We start from the raw sequence: 19528 nt of genomic DNA on the forward strand, positions 1-19528 counted from the left end.
CAGCAGGAGGTACTGTATTAAAATGCACTCTTTTAATTGAAAATACCATAATTACCACACCAGTAAACAAACAATACTAGCGTTTTAGGCAGACATACTAGAAAACAAGCTTCCTCTCCCCTCATTATTCTCTTCCACTGATATCTTGATAGCTCCGTTTCTTCTGTTCACACAGTGCATCTTAAGTGGCCATAAAGATGATGGGGAATACCTTTAGTAGCCACCAGTTGTATTTCATTCCCCTAATTTTTAGAATTCTTATCCACATTAAGAATTATCAGTGGCATTTTTTTTTACCATTTTGTGTCTCTGTTTTTGACGTGTTTGGTGCTAAAAGTGCCACTGACTTTCTCTGTGCATGAAGATTTAGATCACTTTACACGTGAGGGTCCCTAGGTAGTAATTACTATTCTGGGCTAACAGCCATGGTCTCAAACCAACATTAGTACATACATGCTCCCAGGGTATGTGTCTGTGTCTTTTGTGCATGATACACTGGATCCTTCCCTTGTGTCTTCAGATTTAAGAAGACCATGTGTACTTATGTACAACCTGTGTCATATGCTAGGTGACACATTATGTTGTGTGTACAGTAGAAGGTCCTGTTATTTGGTACTATCAAACTAAAATTCTAAGAAGAGGAAATGCAATGGGTTCAAGTGTCAGAATTCAATTGGGAGACTTGGATTCACTCAGCCAAGATTCCAGTTTAAGGCCATTGTAATTACCTTGATCCAGGCAGTCTTTCACTCAAAGTCTAAGCCACTTCAAAGGGCTGTGAGGATAAAAAAGAGGAGGGAGAACCATATATAACGTCTTGAGCTTCACAAAAGAAGGGTGGGATGTCAATAGGGTTGCCAGGTCTAACTTCTGCTCCAGTGGGGGATTTTTATTTTTATTTTAATTCCCAGTGGGGGAATTTGAAGGGTGTTCCAGGGGTAGGCGGGGACCCCGATGTGATGACATCACCCAGAAGTGACATCATCATGGTACGAACATTGCGTGGAAACACTCTGGTATTTGGATGAAACTCTGTGGGGTTTTTGCCCTCAAAACCATAGAGTTTGCCCAAATACCAGAGTGTCCCAGTGCAACATCCCCGATGTGATGAGGTCACTTCCAGGTGATGCCATCATGTCAGGGATGTCCCTGTTTAGGGGTGGGGTTTCCCCTGACAGCCAGCTGGTTTGCAGTGAGGGAAAAACCCCAAAATTGGAGGATTCCCCACTGGGACCTGGGGACTGGCAACCCTTGTTGTCAAAGGGGACAATGAGACAGCATACAATTGATATATAATACAATGGAACAGAAGATGACCGGCATACATCAGTTAGAAAACAGTATTAAAGAGAGAGATGTTCAAGAAACCCAGACAGCACAGCACAGACAGTGTGGGATGGTATGGAGAAGTAGTAAGAAACTTGCCATAGTGGTACCTCCCATCTTCTGCACTGAGCCCCTGAGAGAGATAATACTATAAGAACTTCAAGTCATTTTCTTATTTGGACAGGATTCATAATTCATTAAGATAGCTGTGATATCAGTGGGTATGAAGGGGGGACACCCCCCTGATAATCACATGTTTTGACAGCTGTTCCCCAGGACCTTTCTTTTAAGGATGAGAAGCATGAGGTTCATTTATTTTAAGTTTTAGAGTTTCATGACTGGTTGAAACCAAGTTGGGTGATTTGACCACCTAGCCATATTGAAATAGTTAGAAATCAAGCAGGAATACGAAAGGTTCTTTAGCAGTTTCCATCCAGGCACCAAACTAACCCACATCTGCTGAACTTCGGCAGGTAGCTCCACTTTCCAATACAAGTAAACATTGGGATGTTACCCCAAGTCATTTGTTCTTGTTTCAAGTCCTCTTGAAATGGAGGTGTTGTCTCAGACACACAAGGTCAGCCTAATTTTTGTATTCAGTTCAGTTAAACCATTGGTTTTGCTAAGCATGTAGTGGTTTCACAAAAGCATCTCTGATCCGTCCTCCCCAAATAAACAGGGACACACAGTGTTGAGCTTAAGATTCAGAGTTAGAAGAACCTAGTTTTTCCCAGACAGGCAAAGCAATGCACAATAAAAATGATATAGAATCAAAGATGGCGGACATCTCAACCGACAGCTTGTGTATATGTCCCTTCAGGTTGTTCCCTTTTTTCCTATACAACTATAAATATATCACAGCCTGTTCTGTCTTAAAATCCCTGGTAACTCTGCAAAACGTTGAGAAAAAAGGACATATACGGTAAAAAAAAAAAGGTAGGTTTTATATTCCAGGTTTGGATTTAAGATACATCCCAGTTGGGTAAAGTTTGAAGAGTATTTTTCTTAGCTATGCATAGAGGTAGTTTCATTAAGAACATGAGCCCTTATTGACGAATTTCATCCGCAAAAAGTTAAATTAAAAACCGTACAGCAGAATCTGTATATAAAAGATATATAACCCCTAAGAAGAGTAATTACAGAGGTATCTGAAGACGTGAGCAGTGATTCACAAAAGCTCATCCCCTGCCACAAATTTTGTTAGTCTTTAAGATGCTACTGAACTTTTGCTGTTTTCTACTGCTGCAGAGATTCTAGCAGCAAAGCACCATTAGCTTCCACGTTACCCTTTAGAGTTTCACATCTGTTTAAGCATCGCAATCTGTCTGTAGACATGCTGTGTCCTCAGCTCCGTAGACGTGATTGCACTCCAAATGGGCATTCAGTTGATATATCATACATTGTAATGTGTTTAGGATGCTAAAAAATGCACTTGCCCATCCATAGGTCAGAAACAACCCACGTATGGAGATAAATAAATGGCACACCTGTGTCTGACAGGGCTGCACATGTTGGAACGTGAGTCAGGCTTTTATATCAAATTGAATCATCAGCTGCCTGCTATCCATATCATTTTCTCTTCTTCTCTTGCACAATGAATCCAACCTTTCATTTGTTAATGCTGCGACATCTCCAGTGCGGAAAGAAAATGGCAATTAGCAATCACTGAAAGGTGGAAATAGTCAAATAAAGGAATAAGCCAAAACAAAAATCATCTATTCTATATAAATACAAACCCTTTCCCTCAGACTTACTCCTCCTGAGCTAAACAGTGGCTTCGCCCTCTGCCTTCCAAAGGCAATGGTTTTCACATTGCTTCTCTGAGAACCCTCAATGAGAGCATTGGTAATCATGGACAAGCTTTCCTTCAGGAAAGCTGCCCATCATAACCATCCTTCTACTCTGTTGTAATGTATTCAGAAGCTGCCCTGAATGCATTAAGATGAAGTGAAATCATATCATAGGGAAGCTATGCTAAGCTTCGTCTTGGCCAGGGATTCGCGCCAAGACTCATGCGACCAATCACATTCAAACAGACGAAAAGCGGGAACGCTTGTGATTGGACTTTATGCGCTCAACCTGATAGGTTGATATCTGTATAGGAGGTGTGGCTACATTAGCCCGGAATGTTTAAATACCGAGCAGCTGCAATGGAAAGCTGTTCGGGCTATCGTATGTTGTACCGTGTTGGAGAAGTGATCATCGAGCTGAATAAACCTGAGTTTTGCTGAAATCACTCTCTGACTATTTGTTAAGCACCAGACTTAACATCTGTTATAGAGGAGTGTTTGATTCTTCTACATCACACGGTTTGATGCTCCCTTTGAGATATAGATACACTACAGGGCTCTTTTTGTAGCAGGAGCTCCTTTGCATATTAGCCCACACACCCCTAGTGTAGCCAATCCTCCAAGAGCTTACAGAGCTCTTCTTACAGGGGCTACTGTAAGCTCTTGGAGGGTTGGCTACATTGGGGGTGTGTCCCAGGGCTCTTTTTGTAGCAGGAACTCCTTTGCCTATTAGGCGACACACCCCTAATGTAGCCAATCCTCCAAGAGCTTACAGAGCTCTTCTTACAGGAGCTACTGTAAGCTCTTGGAGGATTGGCTACATTAGGGGTATGTCACCTAATATGCAATGGAGTTCCTGCTACAAAAAGAGCCCTGAACACACACACACACACACACACACACACACACACATATATCATCAGAGAGAAAATGGACCCTTGAGACACTACACATACCAGATCCTATGTGGCCAATTCCTCATTTCCTTGTCCCGCTGATTAAAAAAAAACAACAGACCACCAATGAGGTTTCTAACATTAGCCAGCAATTGACCAAGTTATTTTTTCCCCTTTTTTATTTTTTTAGCAATTGACCAAATTAGAAGTAGCCAGTAGGACCAGGAAGCATTTGCCTTTTCTAGCTGTAAATGGATATAATCTGCTATTTTTTTCTTAAGCAGGCCTGGTGGAATATGCTCCCGATGGAGATCAGGGTGCTGCGGGGTTTGTTGCAATTCCACAGGGCCTGTAAAATGGAGCTCTTCTGCCACGCCTTTGGCTGAGGAGGTGGATGTCAAATACCATTGGCCTCTACTTCAGGTGCCCCATGGCACTATTTGCACCATGGTGCCAGGAGCGATTTACATACTCCATCAGAGCACTCCTCTGCGCCGCCCTGCATGAGGGTAGCCTGCATTGGAATGAAACTAATAGTTGTGTGGCCATCAGGTATTTTAATCTGGTTATTTTAAATTTGTATACATTAATATTTTAAATGGATGATTGCACTATCACATCATTTTACTGTATTATAATATTACTAGAAATAATGCCCGTTGCGGGAATAAATACAACGGGATCTAGAAAGAGGCTCTGGGAGAGGGCTCTGGCTTTGGGCAAACAGTGTCAGTTTCCTGTGGCGACCTCAGCAGGGTTTAATGACAGAGTCCACTGTTTTCTCCAGAGGGACTGATCTCTGCTACCTGAAGAGCATTTGTATGTTTGAGTTATCTGTAGCCCTCACCTGGAGAGTGGTAACCATTGTTACCCATTCTCCTCTCCCCTATGAGGTATGTTATGCAACTGAAAATTCCAACTGCCTTGCGGGGGGGGGAGTTTGAGGTGTGGAATGGACTGGAGTCCAAACAGTTTCCATATGCAAAAGACCAGGTTGCCGCAGCAGTTGTGGTGTGGGCGGGACCCGGGCTTTGCCTTCTGATTGGTGGCGATATATGCTGAGGAGTGCATTTTAGAATTAGAACTTTGGCACCCACTATTCAATTATAAATAAGGAGAGATGTGAGCCACCCTGAGCCCATGTGTTGGGTAGGGTGGGATATGAATCCCCAAAACAAACAAACAGACAAGGCCACCAAGATGGGTAGCTGTGTCTGTCTGTAGCAGTAGAAAAGAGCAAGAGTCCAGTAGCACCTTCAAGACTAACAACATTTGTGGCAGGGTATGAGTTTTCGTGAGTCACTGCTCACTTCTTCAGATGCAAGGCCACCAAAGTTGTCCCTGTCTTAAAGCCAGACCTAAAAGAAGATTTAGATGGGTGGATGACAGATTTGTTATCCAGATATTTCTCTACCTGCTACACTACTACCCATACCAGAATAGTAAACTGGTAGTAATATGTAGGTAATGAAAACCATTAGTCCTTGGAACTCTACGACAATCAGGAAACATCCTAGCATGTACAAATCAAAATGGCTAATTTCAGTAATTATGGTAAAACAAATTTCTGGAAATTAAATGGGTTGGATCCAACCAACTATTTGGCTGGCAAAACAAGAAGAAGAAGAAGGGAGTCCCTTTTGATAACCCAAAAATGATGTGCTAGACATTATGTGACCTGCATTGACATAGGCTATTTAGGACAGGGAGTGTAATAAGGAGGAGAATTGGGCAAGATAGAATGAAATAGCTGGTGCAATCCAACCCATTCCTTTTTTTGGGGGGGGGGGGGGGGGATGCAGTAGAACGTATTCCCATTCATTCCAGCCTCCTAGTACTCCCATGGGTTCAGATGTATCAGATTTTCATCAGTTGTAGGAATTTATCCCTTGCAAGGGAATCATTCTGTGCGATTATTATTGGTAGGTCCCTCTGTAGGGCTCCTAATCTGAGTGATAGAAAGAGAGGTATAGGACATCTAATTCAATCCCCCCTCTGCTCTGTTCATTCTATTAAACATCTGGTCACGCTGCCCTAGCTGAATTCTCTGTGATCCTTTCTGACAGCTCGTATTGCTAGTTATATGAAAACTTTCCAATATTCACCGTACCCAGCCCTATACAAGTGAATAGAAAAGGTAATTTTTCTTACCCTAGAGGGCATCAAAACAGATATGGAATTCATGCAGGATATTAACTTTGCTCTCACCTCCTCTCCCTGAGCAGTAATATTTGCTCACAAGAAATAGAAGTGGAAATGCTAACCAAAAGCATACAGGTATCAGTGTAGAACACATGCATAATATTGTTAATAACATTTGTACTTGTTTGTGGGGTCCTGTCAGATTCGTACCTTGCTTGGTACAGACAATTTTCTTGGGTCATGCCTTCCAGAAAATGGTGACTTGAAGGGAGCACTTTTCAAAGACTACAGACTTATCTCACTGTTGGATGTAACACGTCAGGTAAGGGGAGTATTTATTACTCTATGCTTACCTCTCCCCATGGGGGAGACCCAACTGACAGATGATGGGGAGATGATCTATCTAGCTCCACCGAGTTCTGCTTCCATCAAGGGTAGTGAAGATAAGGTGGTTTCTGCCTTCAAATTCAACCTCCTCAGCTTTTGTTATTTTTTCTTTTTTATTTCCCCCCATCAATCTATAAACAAATGTGGGGGTTTTTTTTACATTTTACCAGACTACATATCCAACACAGGAGATAAGCAGATTTCCAGCAGTGCCTGATTGCAGCAGTAAGAGGAGACATCTTGAAACTTTATGGCTTTTGGATGTAACACATCAGGAAATGGAGAATTTATTTCTCTATTTATGGCTTTTAAATTGCAGATATTTAACAAACGATTTATGTGAACTGTGTAAAGACTAATGACTGAACTGCCTTTGCAAAGCAGAATGGAATAATAATAATTATCTTATGGCACTGGATATAGTATAGCCAGGAGATCTGAAGATTGTCTGGCATCCTGAAACTCTAGCTCTTTTTGTGGCAAGCTAGGTTTATTGTTTTGGGCTGAGAGAACTGTGACTGACCCAAGGTCACCGACCTGGCTTCCAGTGGAGTAGTGGGGAATTGAACCTGGATCTCCAAATTAAAGTTCGCTGCTCTTAACCACTTCCCCAAACTGCCTCCCAGCAGAGTGGAAATAATCAGATCAAGTATACCAAGTATATCAGGCCTTTTTCTCTTCCACTTTCTTTCCTGGATGAACTTTATAATTGTGGATTATATTCTCCGTGGACTGTACAACCAGCTATTTCTTTTATATCTTCCTTTTTCCCTCTTGATGAAAAAAGGTTCAGTGTCTCGGCTATGGTATGATGCAGAAAAGAGAAAGTAAAGTGAAAGCAACACATACATTGACTGATTCCCCAAAGGGCTGCTCAATGGGAGAACAAGATTTATTTTCGTCTCATGAGTAATTATTTGAGACTCCATAGAACAAAAAGCAACAAGAAGATTCTGTACTAATTTTTACAATATTTCCCCCTTCTTTTTTAAAAACCTTGGGTGAATCAACATGCCAGGAAACAAAAACAAAGATCTTTTTATTTTTTACCTTTGCTTATCTTGGGTGAACTATAACTAACTATAATAGATTTACATGAGCCAATATATCAAAGAAAAATCTTTATCTATCTTATCTCTCTGATGTTTTTTCTCTCCTTTCCTTTCCCCCAATATAATTTTTTCTAATATTATTTAATATAAACTTTTTAAAACCTACTTTTCTAAAAATAGACAAACAGACAGACGGACGTACACATACACACACAACGTTTTAAATTTTTCCCTATTTAATTTTAATTTTTATTATTATTATTCTTATTTCCCCTATCTTATTTTGTTTCTGTTTTTTACTCCCTTTCCCCCTCCCCCTTACCTTTTCCTCATTATTCCCCTCCATTTAATTAATTTTAAATCTTAATAGATGACAAACAATTCTGTTGGTGACATTTTTATAACACTTATTTAGAATAATTATTATTTACTACACACAGCATGAATAGAGGATAATCTACTTTTTAAAATTCCCATCACTCTTATTTAGAATATTTCAATAAAGACACACTAGCAGAGAGCAGACAATTAAAAAAACAATTAGACATGTTAGAAATGGAAGAGGTATAGAAAAAACTAAAATTTCTAAAACAAAGGCATTTTGAACATGGAAACATACCTGGCAGATACTTGGTGTACTGTCTTAGAAAGGAGAAAGAAAAAAGTGTAATAACATGTGTAAAGTAGAGGAGATCAAATAACATATGCAGAAAAAGAAATACAAGAACAATTTATCAATGCTGTTTTAGGATTATACAAAAAGAAGTCTGTTTCAGAAAAAGGAATAAGAAAATATCTAAAAGACATCCCAACCATAAAATTTACACCAGAACACAGAAAATTTTTAAACCAAATAATAACAATTCAAGAAATCTCATAGGCAATAAAAATATGAAAATGGACAAAGCATCAGACCTGGATGGGCTGACAGCAATGTATTACAAACATTTTGAAGACATTTTAATGATACAATTACAAAAAGTTATGAATGAGATAAAAGAAGGAAAGACGTAAATACCTCTAACGTGGCAAGCGGTATATAAAGTTAATACATAAAGAAGACAGCAATGCAACGCTACCACAATCATATAGACCTATCTCTCTATTGAATGTAGATTATAAAATCTTTGCCACAATAATGGCAGAAAGACTAAGAAAAGGTATACCAAATTTAATACAGGTTCTACCAAAGAAGCATGTGAAAGATAATACACAATTCATAATAGATGCAATCAGCTGTGTGAACAAGAAAAGAAAGCAAGCAGCATTTTTATTTCTGGATGAATAGAAAGTGTTTGATAATTTAACTACAAAATAGGGGCTGTGGGCCTGAATTCTGGAACTGCAAGGCATATACTCGAACTGACAAAAGATTTTAATAAGTGGAAAATTAACAGAAGCAATTTCAATAGAAAAAGGAACACACCAGGGATGTCCCTTGTCACCCCCACTATTCTAGCGGTAGAGACTTTAGCTACAATGATCAGACAAGACACAAGGATCAAAGGAATAAAAGTGGATGATGTAGAATTTAAAATGGAAGTCTATGCAGACGATGTGGTTTTAACAGTTTTGAATCCTCAAAAATTGTTACAGTACATAATGGAACATATTGAAGGGTTTGGATCCTTCTCAGGATGCAAAATCAACAGGGAGAAGACAAAAATGATAACGAAATTTTTAACAAAACAACAAGAAGAGTATAGAATGCACAGTAGTCACTGATCCCATTAAATATCTGGGAATAAATGTGACTGGGCAAAACTGTAATCTTTTAAAAAAGAATTATCAGAAGATTTGGAAATTGATACAAGCAGATCTATCCAGATGGAAAAAAATAATAACCTTGTGGCTGGGTAGAATATCTGCAATCAAAATGAATGTACTGCCAAAACTAATTTTTTAATTCTAAATGCTACCTACACATATAGAAGAAAGAATATAAATACGTGGCAAAGATGAATAAACAAATTTAATTAGAATGGCAAGAAACCAAGAATAAGCTTTAAAATATTATAAAACGAGAAAAAGAGAGGAGGGTTAGCAGTTCCAAATATAAAATTATATTACTAAGCGGCAGGCCAAGACAAAGAATAGTAAAACTTCCATCAGCAGACCTAGATGAAGGCTCACGCAAATATTTATGGATTAAGAAATCAATTAAAATGATCATAACACAAGAAAGGAGACATATAATTAGAGATGGGCTTTCAAGAATATGATTTACACGCTGGAATTTATTGAGCCCTCCAAATTCTCCACTCATGTCCCCAACAGAAGCTTATGATGATAAGAACACGAGAAATAAAGCTGATTGTAAAACAAAAAGGCCACATACAATGATGGATATACAAGTTATTATTTCAGTTAGAAACAGAATAAGTGAAAAATGTATGATTAAATGGATGAAGAATTTTAGAGAACAGATACCTATGCATCAGTGGGAATGGTTATGGGGAAAATAAATTAAGTGTATAGCCAGCCAGGTGTTAAGAGAAAAGTGGTTGAAAATGTTTTTAGATGGTATATAACCATAAAGGATATTGAGAAAGCAGACAAAAACTACAAAGGGAAATGCTGGAAGTGTCAGGACATAGATGGAACCTTTTACCTTATGTGATGGACTTGTAAAAAAGCAAAACGATATTGGAAGGGAATACATGAAAAATCGAAGAACATATTTATAAAGTACTGGGTTCGCAGCATGGAGGACTGCGACATGCGTTCAGATGCATTTATTGTACTTCACAACAGGACAAAGTAAATGGTCCTGCAAGGCCAACTATATACACTCCACCTGGCACACCTATGTTCCCACTGGAGGATTTGAATTTCCCGCCAAGGCTGCTATTGGTGGACTCGAGGTGGACTAGGATCCTAGGTTCCCTTTGTGTTTGGGGACTAAGCTCTTGCTTAGCTGCGGACCCCTGGTGGTGGTCTGCGTACATAACAATATTAACATTTAAATTCCCTATGGAAACTAGGAATATGTAAATACATGGTGACAGTGGCTAGAATTATCTGTGCAGCAGAATGGAAATTAGACGTCTGTCCAAGCTTGAAAGAATGGGAAAATAGACTTGCCAACCATGCAGTAATGGCGAAATTAACAACCTATTTGAGAAACAGATCAATTACAAAATTTAAGGAGAGACCGAGTGCGTATTATGCAATCAGGAGACAGATTTAGAATGATAAACAGTTTAAAATATTGTATACAAATGTATTGCAATGCAGAAGCAGAATGAGAACAAGTTTTGAATATAAATGTATAAGGAAGTGCATTCTGAGCAGAAACATCTTTTATTTTCTTATGAGATATATAATAACTTTATTTTTTATTTTCCTTTCCTTTGTACTTTGATGTATTGAAAGTTATAGCGAGTATGTAGAACTGGCAAATTGTGTATTATTGAATATGTAGTTATCAGTTATGAAATTTTAAATTCAAAATGTTGAATATAAAAGTACCCCAACATAAGTAAGGGCCATTGCATTTTATAGATAAAATATATTAAAATCATAATGAAGGGGATGTTGGGGAGAAATATTTTCAGTTTTGTACACTCTGTAATATATACTTATTCTTGACATATACGGGTATGTTATATAATCCCTCCTCTTTTTGTATCCCCTCTATACTATTACTTTGTTTTCTAAAATAAATATGTATCAAAGAATCCCCCCCCCCGGTCACAATTCATTTAGCCAGGCAGAAGAAATGCTCAGATGAGTTATTCGTTGGTGTTCATTCAATGTAGGGTTCTTTCCTACTTGAAGACTGATCAGTGACATTCAAATCTGGGCCATTTAGCCATGAATATTAAGGTCAGTTATTCTGTACTGTTTCACGCTGGGATAAGCATAAGGAGCTGCGGTGGCTCAAGTGGTTAAGACGCTGAACTGCAGGCTGTGGAAGGTCGGTAGTTCAGCAGTTCAAGACCCGGGTGCCGCAAGACGGGGTGAGCTCCCATCTCTAGTTCCAGCTCCTGCCAACCTAGCAGTTCGAAAGCAAGACATAACATTGCAAGTAGATAAATAGGTACCACTTCGGTGGGAAGGTAACAGCGTTCCGTGCGCCTTGGTGTTTAGTCATGCCGGCCACATGACCACGGAAATGTCTTTGGACAGCGCTGGCTCTTCGGCTTGGAAACGGAGATGAGCACCACAACCCTAGAGTCGGATTCGACTGGCTTTCGAGCAAGGGAACCTTTACCTTTACCTTTAAGCATTCCCCAGTACCAGGATGAAGCTGTGCATAAACAGGGTTTTTTTGCTGTGGTGGTGGTGGTTGATCAGGATTTATATCCAGTTTTGAAATTCAGAGCGCGTAATTGACACTGGACACATTCTGGAAACATTTCCTGAGCAGGCCTGACGCAGGCTGCCATCAAAGTGCTCTTTCCATTGAACGACATGGGACTGACTTCTGATGAGATCTGCTTAGGATTGCTCCTTCATTGCTGTGCTAGAACACAGTTGAACACTTGGGCTACTTCCAGGCATTTCAGTGTGGCTTTTGCGGCTGGGATTTTTAGAGCAGTGTTTCCAATCTGTGGGTCAGGACCCAAAGTAGGTCGCAAAGCCTGAGAGAGTGAGTAGCAGGCCGCTCTCCTTAATAGTGGTTCCTGCCCTTTGCATCCTTCTCTCTCTTTCCTCCTCACCAACTTCTCATGTTCTCATCTTTCTTTGTGACAGTAATTAGGGGGGAAGCTCTCTGGCAACGAGTAACATCATGGTAGTAGCTGAAAGAAGAGGAGGTGGGAGCTGGTGAGGAGGTGGGAGCTGTTGAGTATGCCATGGAAAAAGCAGAGGAGGAGAGAAAGACGTGTGTGCATTAATGGGTCATCTTGGTGCTGCTCCTTCAGCAGTGCAACATCTTGCCCAGCCCTCTGGGAGATGTACTGCACCAAACGCCTTGCTGCCGACCTCTTCACCACCATCTGTCATCTTCTAATATTTCTTCAACCCAGAGTCCGTCAGGCCCACCTCCTCAAACTCTGGCTCTGGCCCAGCTGGCAGAGGAAGAGATGAACCCCCATTTCCTTGGGGCTCATAGCTGGGGCTAGCTGCACCCTTTGTGTGATGTTTGTTGGTTTCTCAGAAACATCTGGTTGGCCATTATAGGAAATGGAATTCTGGAAGAGTTGAGTGCCAAGGTCATAGTTTACCTGGGCACCAAAAAACCTTGGGCCAGCCCTAGATGGGTCATTGTGCAAAGTAAATTTGGACTTGTGGGTCACCATACCGAAAAGTTTGAGAGGACATTGTCTCTGTTATTAGAGTCGCATTGCACATTATGTAGAATTAGGTCTGGTTTGAACCCGGGGGAGAATGAAGAAGTAGACAGAAGAGGTGGTAGAAAGGACTGCTTCACTTGAGACTTCAGCCAGAGAACCATGGAAGATCAACTTTTGGAATGATCCACTGGCTTAAAAATGCCCTGCAAACAGAAAATCAGAGCAGCAAGCAAAGACAGGGTAGACAGTTTCTCTCTGTTGTGGTAGGGTGTTTTTTTTAAATTTGGATGGCTGTCTTTAGTTTGATGTGGTGTCATTCATTTGATGTGGTGTCCTTCATTTGCTCCCTTGACATTCCACCACCTCGTTTCTATCTCATCCTCGTGCATGTGCAAACCAGGCTTGAGATGCTACACTGAGGGACAAACGGGGGAAGATACTGCAGGTTCCATGTATGAGTTTCCAAGCATTTTTTCTCTTTTAAATAGCTGGCGCTTAAGGCCCCTGAATTCAGACTGGATCAGTGGCCTGTGGGGAAATGGTTCTGCAGACCTATTGTTTGCCCCATAGGACAAATAACAGCTCCATAGGACAAATAACAGCACAGTATCAGGCCAGGCAAATCGTGGGGGGGGGCATGCTTCACCTAGAGTTGCCAACCTCCAGGTAGTGGCTGGAGCTCTCCTGGGATTACAATTGATCTCCACATGGCAGATACATTTCCCTGGAGAAAATGGCCGCTTTTGAAGGTGGACTGTATGGCATTATACCTGGCTGAGGTCCCTCTCCTCCCCAGACCCACCCTCCCTAGACTCTGCCTTCTAGATTTCCCAACTTCCTTTTGCGGGATTTTGGATGCAAACCATACTCATTTGTTGAATCAATCCAATTTCCCCTTACGCAGGGAGCTTTTCATGTGTTGTTGTTGTTGTTGTTCAGTCACACAGCCACTCTTCGCAACCCCCTGGACCACATCACGCCAGGCCCTCCTGTCTTCCATCGTGCTCTGGAGTTTGCTCAATTTCATGTTCGTTGCATCGATAACACTGTCTAACCATCTCATCCTTTGTCGTCCCCATCTTCTTTGACCTTCAATCTTTCCCAGCATCAGGGTCTTCTCCAGGGATGCTCCCTTCTCATTGGGTGGCCAAAGTATTTGAGCTTCAGCTTCATTATCTGGCATTCCAGGGAACAGTCAGTGTTGATTTCTTTTAGGATTGACTGATTTGATCTCCTTGCAGTCCAGGGGACTCTCAAGAGTCTTCTCTAGTACCATAATTCAAAAGAATCTATTCTTCGGCGCTCGGCCTTCCTTATAGTATAGTATTCCTTATAGTAGAGTATTCAGATATGTGATTTCCCTCCCCTCTTCTGCAGTCTATAGTTCTGCAGTACCATAGCTTGGAAGAAATTCCACTACTTACCATGCCAAGATATTTCACTAGTTGGCTACATTATCATGCAACAACTAAACTTTTGGGCGAGGAGCTCGTGAATTTAGCCTTAGGAAAACGAACAATTATTTTCTAACTTACTACACATTCGTTCTCATTCTTGGCTGTTAGCACAAAATGCCTCTATTTTTGTGTGTGTTCCCACAGTTCATGTCCCCACTTGTTTGTTTTAAGTATGTACAACATGAGAGCAGAGAAATGTGCCCTGTCACTGGAGATATGGATGTTGTGGCTGAGGTTTATATACTACTTAAGAGCGCTGCGATCGGCTCCAGATTTAGTTGGTATCCTGAGCTGGTACCATGGCTGTGTAGGTGTGGTGTCACCTATTACTGCTCTATATGCTTACATGGCTGCGCTGGCACCAGGCATCCATTGGCATGGCACCACACCAAAGTTTCCTGAATTACACCAAGCCAAGGGCTTAGTAGCCATCCCAAGCAGTTCCAGAATGGCTTCGGGACTGTGCAGCTATTGTTGAGCCATACAGTGGCATTTAAGTCCCTAGCTGTACTTCTGAACTGCAGGACTGTTCTGATGTTTTGCACTTGAGAATGTTCTGTGTTAGCACTTTGCTGAATGTTACACGGCAGGAATGAAAATGTTTCTTTCCACAACCACTGACATTGTCCTTTTACCCCTCCAGAGTACAGACTCAAATTCAAACGTGAGGAAAAGGACTAATACCACAGTACAGCCGGAAGCTGAGAACATGAAGCGAATTGACACAGGAAACAGTTCGGTGCCACTTCCTACAGTAACTCAGGGGCCTTCGGAGGTTATGCCTCGATCTCCTTCGGCATCAAGTCCGAACCCTTTCAGTCGCATTAGCGTTTCAGAAACACTGGCTTCTGCGAGAGCGACACCTTCTGCCCCTCCTTCAACCCCAGTTCTAACTGGATACATCCCTCAGCAAGCCACAGCTGGTTCTCCAGCGATCCACCATTTGCTTGGATCTAGACTGGAGCAGATTCAGACAACAGCAAATACTTTGGGATCATCTGCAAAGCCATCGGCCGTCAACCCTCCTCCAGCTCCTCTGCCCTCAAGTTCTGGCACCAGTAAGATAGACAAATATGCACGCATTTTGTTTCCTGTCACTTTTGGAGCTTTCAACATGGTCTACTGGGTGGTATATCTATCCAAGGACACCATGGAAAAATCGGAAAGTCTAATGTAGTCTTGCTGCTATGTAGTAGGGTTTTTTCTGAAATTTCTTCTAAACACCTTTGAATGCAGAGTTTCTTCTTTTAAAACTATTTTTTAAAAAAGAAACTGTTAATGCTATTTTTTAAAAAAACCTCTGTGCTCGTTTTCCCATGGTAAAGGGCAGATGTTATTAGGTAAATTAACTCCGCAACGAGGGGGGAAATGGGGTATGAATGGTGTCTTCCGGGCATTCTCCAAGTGGCACTCCATTCAGACAAAATCCAGGAGGCCATTGGGGAGAACAAAGATGAGGTGCAGACCAGTTGCAGTGTATACAGATGTGCAAGAGATATGGTCTGGTAGAAATCTGTATTTTCATGGTCTGCCTGGCTGCAGCACTGTATGCTCTGATCTGAGTCATGGCCACCGTTACTTGGACATCGTTTAGCCAGTAAAGTCCTTCCATGATAAAATGCATGATGACTGGTAATGGGCGGGGGGGAGATATATTTTTTCCACTGATCAGTTTCATATGTCAAATGCACAGGTTATTATGGGTCTGAACTAAGGATGGTGGATCTTAAGAAGTCTTGGGGGAGTTCTTTTTGTCTAGCAAAGTAGGGATATGACCCAGGCAAATTCAAGCACTTTCTGTGGAATCCATGAGACTTTAAAAATGCTTAACTTAAGCGGGAAAGTGTACCCTTGTTTAGTAAAAACTGGCTCTCCCCCTTCTTGAAACCAACCTGGTAGTAACATTACGCTGCATTTGGTGTATGTACTCCATAAACAATATTTTTTTTGGTAATTATACCCCGCAGGGCTCTTTTTGTAGCAGGAACTTCTTTGCATATTAGGCCACACCCTCTAATGTAGCCAATCCTCCAAGAGCTTACAGAGCTCTTCTTACAGGAGCTATTGTAAGCTCTTGGAGGATTGGCTACATTAGGGGTGTGTTGCTTAATATGCAAATGAGTACCTGCTACAAAAAGAGCCCCTTGCATCCAAGGTCACTTCCCATTACTCTTGACCTATTGTTTTGAAGAGTTCCAAAAGGAGGGGATTTCCCCCCCTTCACTGTTTCCATGCATGTTTTTGTGTGAAATAACTATTTTGCATTCATTTATGTGAATACTGAACCAGAGCTCGGTCCTGGTTCCAGATGAAGGGGGCTCTGTCTCAGTGATTTAGGACCAATTCATGGCTTACCATAGCAGTATTAGAGACACTTCTCATGATTCTTACCCCAGCACTCTGGTGATGTGTATATGGAGCTACATGGGTCCCACCCAGATGTTGTCCAGATGACCATGGCATTAGACTATAGAGATGTGGCTTCTGCACCACTGTGGCAACATGTGAAATGGATCTTTTTGTTTGAATTCCACTGTTTTAAGTGGTTAAAGTGATACAACCAAATCATAAGACTTGCAGCGCCGGCCCGTAAGTGCTTAGAATGGGGCTTACGGTCAGCGACATCCAAGCAAATCTAGAAGTGTGAAATTATGGTAGTTTTGATGCAACATTGTGTTGAGGTTATGTTGGAGTCAATGTTTAGGGTGTTTAGCAGGTCATCCCTGGCAAATTTATTTTGAATAGTCTTACAGCTCGAGCTACTTACTTTTTTGCATTAGTGCTGCCTGTGTTGCTCCAATGTATGCCTCTGTAATCAGCTGCACCCAGTTTTGTTTGAAGCATAAAATGTTACCTCCTCTTGTCTCCTCTTATTGCTGCATCTCGTCTTGATCTGTCTTTGTTTCGTCCCACTTCTTGTACTTAATTTTTCATTGGTCAGTTGTCATTGGGTATTATCTCATTACTGTTTGTTTCATTGTCTCTGTTAACTATACGTAACCTAGTGAATCACAGTGACTCAGGAGATGGTTTGAGAATGTTGTGCCCCTAAACAAATAGACAGTTTTCTTTGGGTAAGCTCTGGGGAAAAAATGACAAACCAAATTTGTAGATCTGCACTACATTTCTGCTTGAACGAGGGAAAAAAAGCAAAGTGCAGTAGGTTGCTATTGGCTAGCATCTGCAATATCACCAACACTGTTCATGTGAAAGGCAAATGGCATACTTAGTGCTTGAGAGGTGGGGCTGGTGTTTGGGCTGGCAAATCGTGGTAGGGAAGCAACTCACCAGTCTAGTATTCAACCTGCTGCTCTGTAATGCAAGATGGAAAATTGGGTTCAGGTCATAAGGGAGGAACCTGCTCCAAACAATCCTTTTGTTTCCCCCAGACCAAACTATTTACAAGAGTTCCTTTCCAGCCTAAGGAAGGATACTACCCACTGAATTTCCAAATATGACCTCAGAATTTAAGAAGCAGTCCTTAAAAAAAAAATTAAAAATTAGCAAATGAGTGTGGCAAGAACAATATTTCTGGACACCTTATTTATTTTCAGCACACAATTGTGTTGAAAGGCTCTGAGCCCAACCCACATCCCCCCATAGCCAGGGGTCATTTCCTGCAGGAGCACACAGGAGCGGAGCTCCAACAGTAAAGAGCCCAGGGGGCGGGCACATGCAACAAGCCCTGCCCCCTGCTCCCAGCAGCCCTCAGTCAGAGCAAGAAGCAGCCAGGTAAGTTGCAGAGCCCCCCCCCCGGACCCCCGGTCCAAAACAGTCCAGTAGCCCCTTTAAGACCAAGTTTTATTCAGGTACAAGCTCTCCCTCCTCTGCGAGGACAGATCTGCATGCCCCCCCCCAATAGCTAGCCATCCAAAACAGTCCAGTGGAGCCTGAGCGGTGGGTGTTGCCTTCTGACACACTTCCAGTGATGTCAGGGTGTGTGACATATGCAAATGAGTTATGCTAATGAGTTATGCTAATGAGCTCCTGCACCTCTTTTTCTACTAAATGACCCCTGCCCCATACCATACAGCAGGTGGGGTTCAGTTGAATGGTCCCCAGCACCAACGGAGCACCTTCCCCATTCCTCACAATGCTATTTCCATCTTCCCCCTAATAGTGCTCTAAGGGCTTCAAAAGTAGGCAGTTTTTGCCCACCGCCTTTCTAAAATGTATGAGTATAGTTTAAAGCCACAAAAACAGCTCCTTCTAAAAACAGTGATATGGACTAATTTGTTGTGCAGTCCTAGGTAAAGTTCCAGGCTTCAAGTTCCTTGGCTATTTGGATATAACACTGCTTGGGATTCCCCTATGGAACACAACATGGCGCCCTGACCTGGGTAGCCCAGGCAAGCCTGATGTAATCAGATCTCAGAAGCTAAGCAGGGTCGATTCTGGCAAGTACTTGGATGGGAGACCTCCTTGGAATACCAGCAGATGGGAGGACAGGGGCAGGCTTTATTCAGCCACCTCTCTGAATATTCTCCAGGCCCCTAGTAGGGCTCAGTCACCAGAGGTCGCCATGACTTCCAGGTGCACACACACGCACATATGAAAAATACCCCCCCCCCAAAAGAAAACACAACCAAAAAAAGAGTGAGAAACACTACATGGCCTGGGAAATACAATTCAAGGTCTGTGTGCCGTCCTGATTGACTTTTTAAAAATAGAGAAATACAGACACAGCAGATCATTTCCTGAAAGGGCGGGCACAAAGGTGTTAAAAGCAGGGAAATAATTGTGTGGAAAAAATGATCCCCCGCTGGGCACTTTGAGGGAACCTGGCAACCCTAGAAACCATAGTGCCCAGAGTTGCATGGGAGAGGGTGTTCATGATATTTATAGTTTGACTTCATAGAATAAACACCCTTTGACTTCAATGGCTTTAGAAGGGTGTAACTTCGCATAGGTCTGAATTGTTAAACCAGTTAATGGCTTGGATCCTGCCTGATTTTCCATGGGTGCCTGAAGGGGTAGTCCATTTTCACTGATTCCTCCCTCCTTTGACAGCCCAAAACACTCCCTGGAATGCTGCTCCTGGAGGATGGGGGACCCCAAGGAATAGAGAGGAATTTGAGGTCTCCCATGGAAGAAGAGGATTGGAGGAAATCCCCCTCCTCCTTGCATCTGTAGAAATCTAGATGAGATCCAAGCCAATATTTTGTGGCGGAGTCATAAGTTTGCTTTTTTCTTCTCTTGGTCTTAGGATAGACTAGAATCAGATGTAAAAATCTGCGG

The 19528-nt window shown here is 41.8% G+C and overlaps 1 protein-coding gene across 1 annotated transcript in view; it reads left to right on the forward strand.

Annotated features, from left to right (window-relative positions):
- GABRA4 (gamma-aminobutyric acid (GABA) A receptor, alpha 4) overlaps positions 1-15467 on the forward strand; it is a 90460-nt gene extending 74993 nt beyond the window's left edge. Inside the window, exon 9 of the mRNA XM_015412763.1 lies at positions 14934-15467. Within this exon, the coding sequence (XP_015268249.1) occupies positions 14934-15467 (534 nt within the window). The remainder of the gene's footprint in view (positions 1-14933) is intronic.
- Positions 15468-19528: the final 4061 nt, after the last annotated feature.

This window comes from Gekko japonicus, unplaced genomic scaffold, assembly GCF_001447785.1.
Source record: "Gekko japonicus isolate JY-2015 unplaced genomic scaffold, Gekko_japonicus_V1.1 scaffold682, whole genome shotgun sequence".
NCBI classification, from domain to species: domain Eukaryota; kingdom Metazoa; phylum Chordata; class Lepidosauria; order Squamata; family Gekkonidae; genus Gekko; species Gekko japonicus.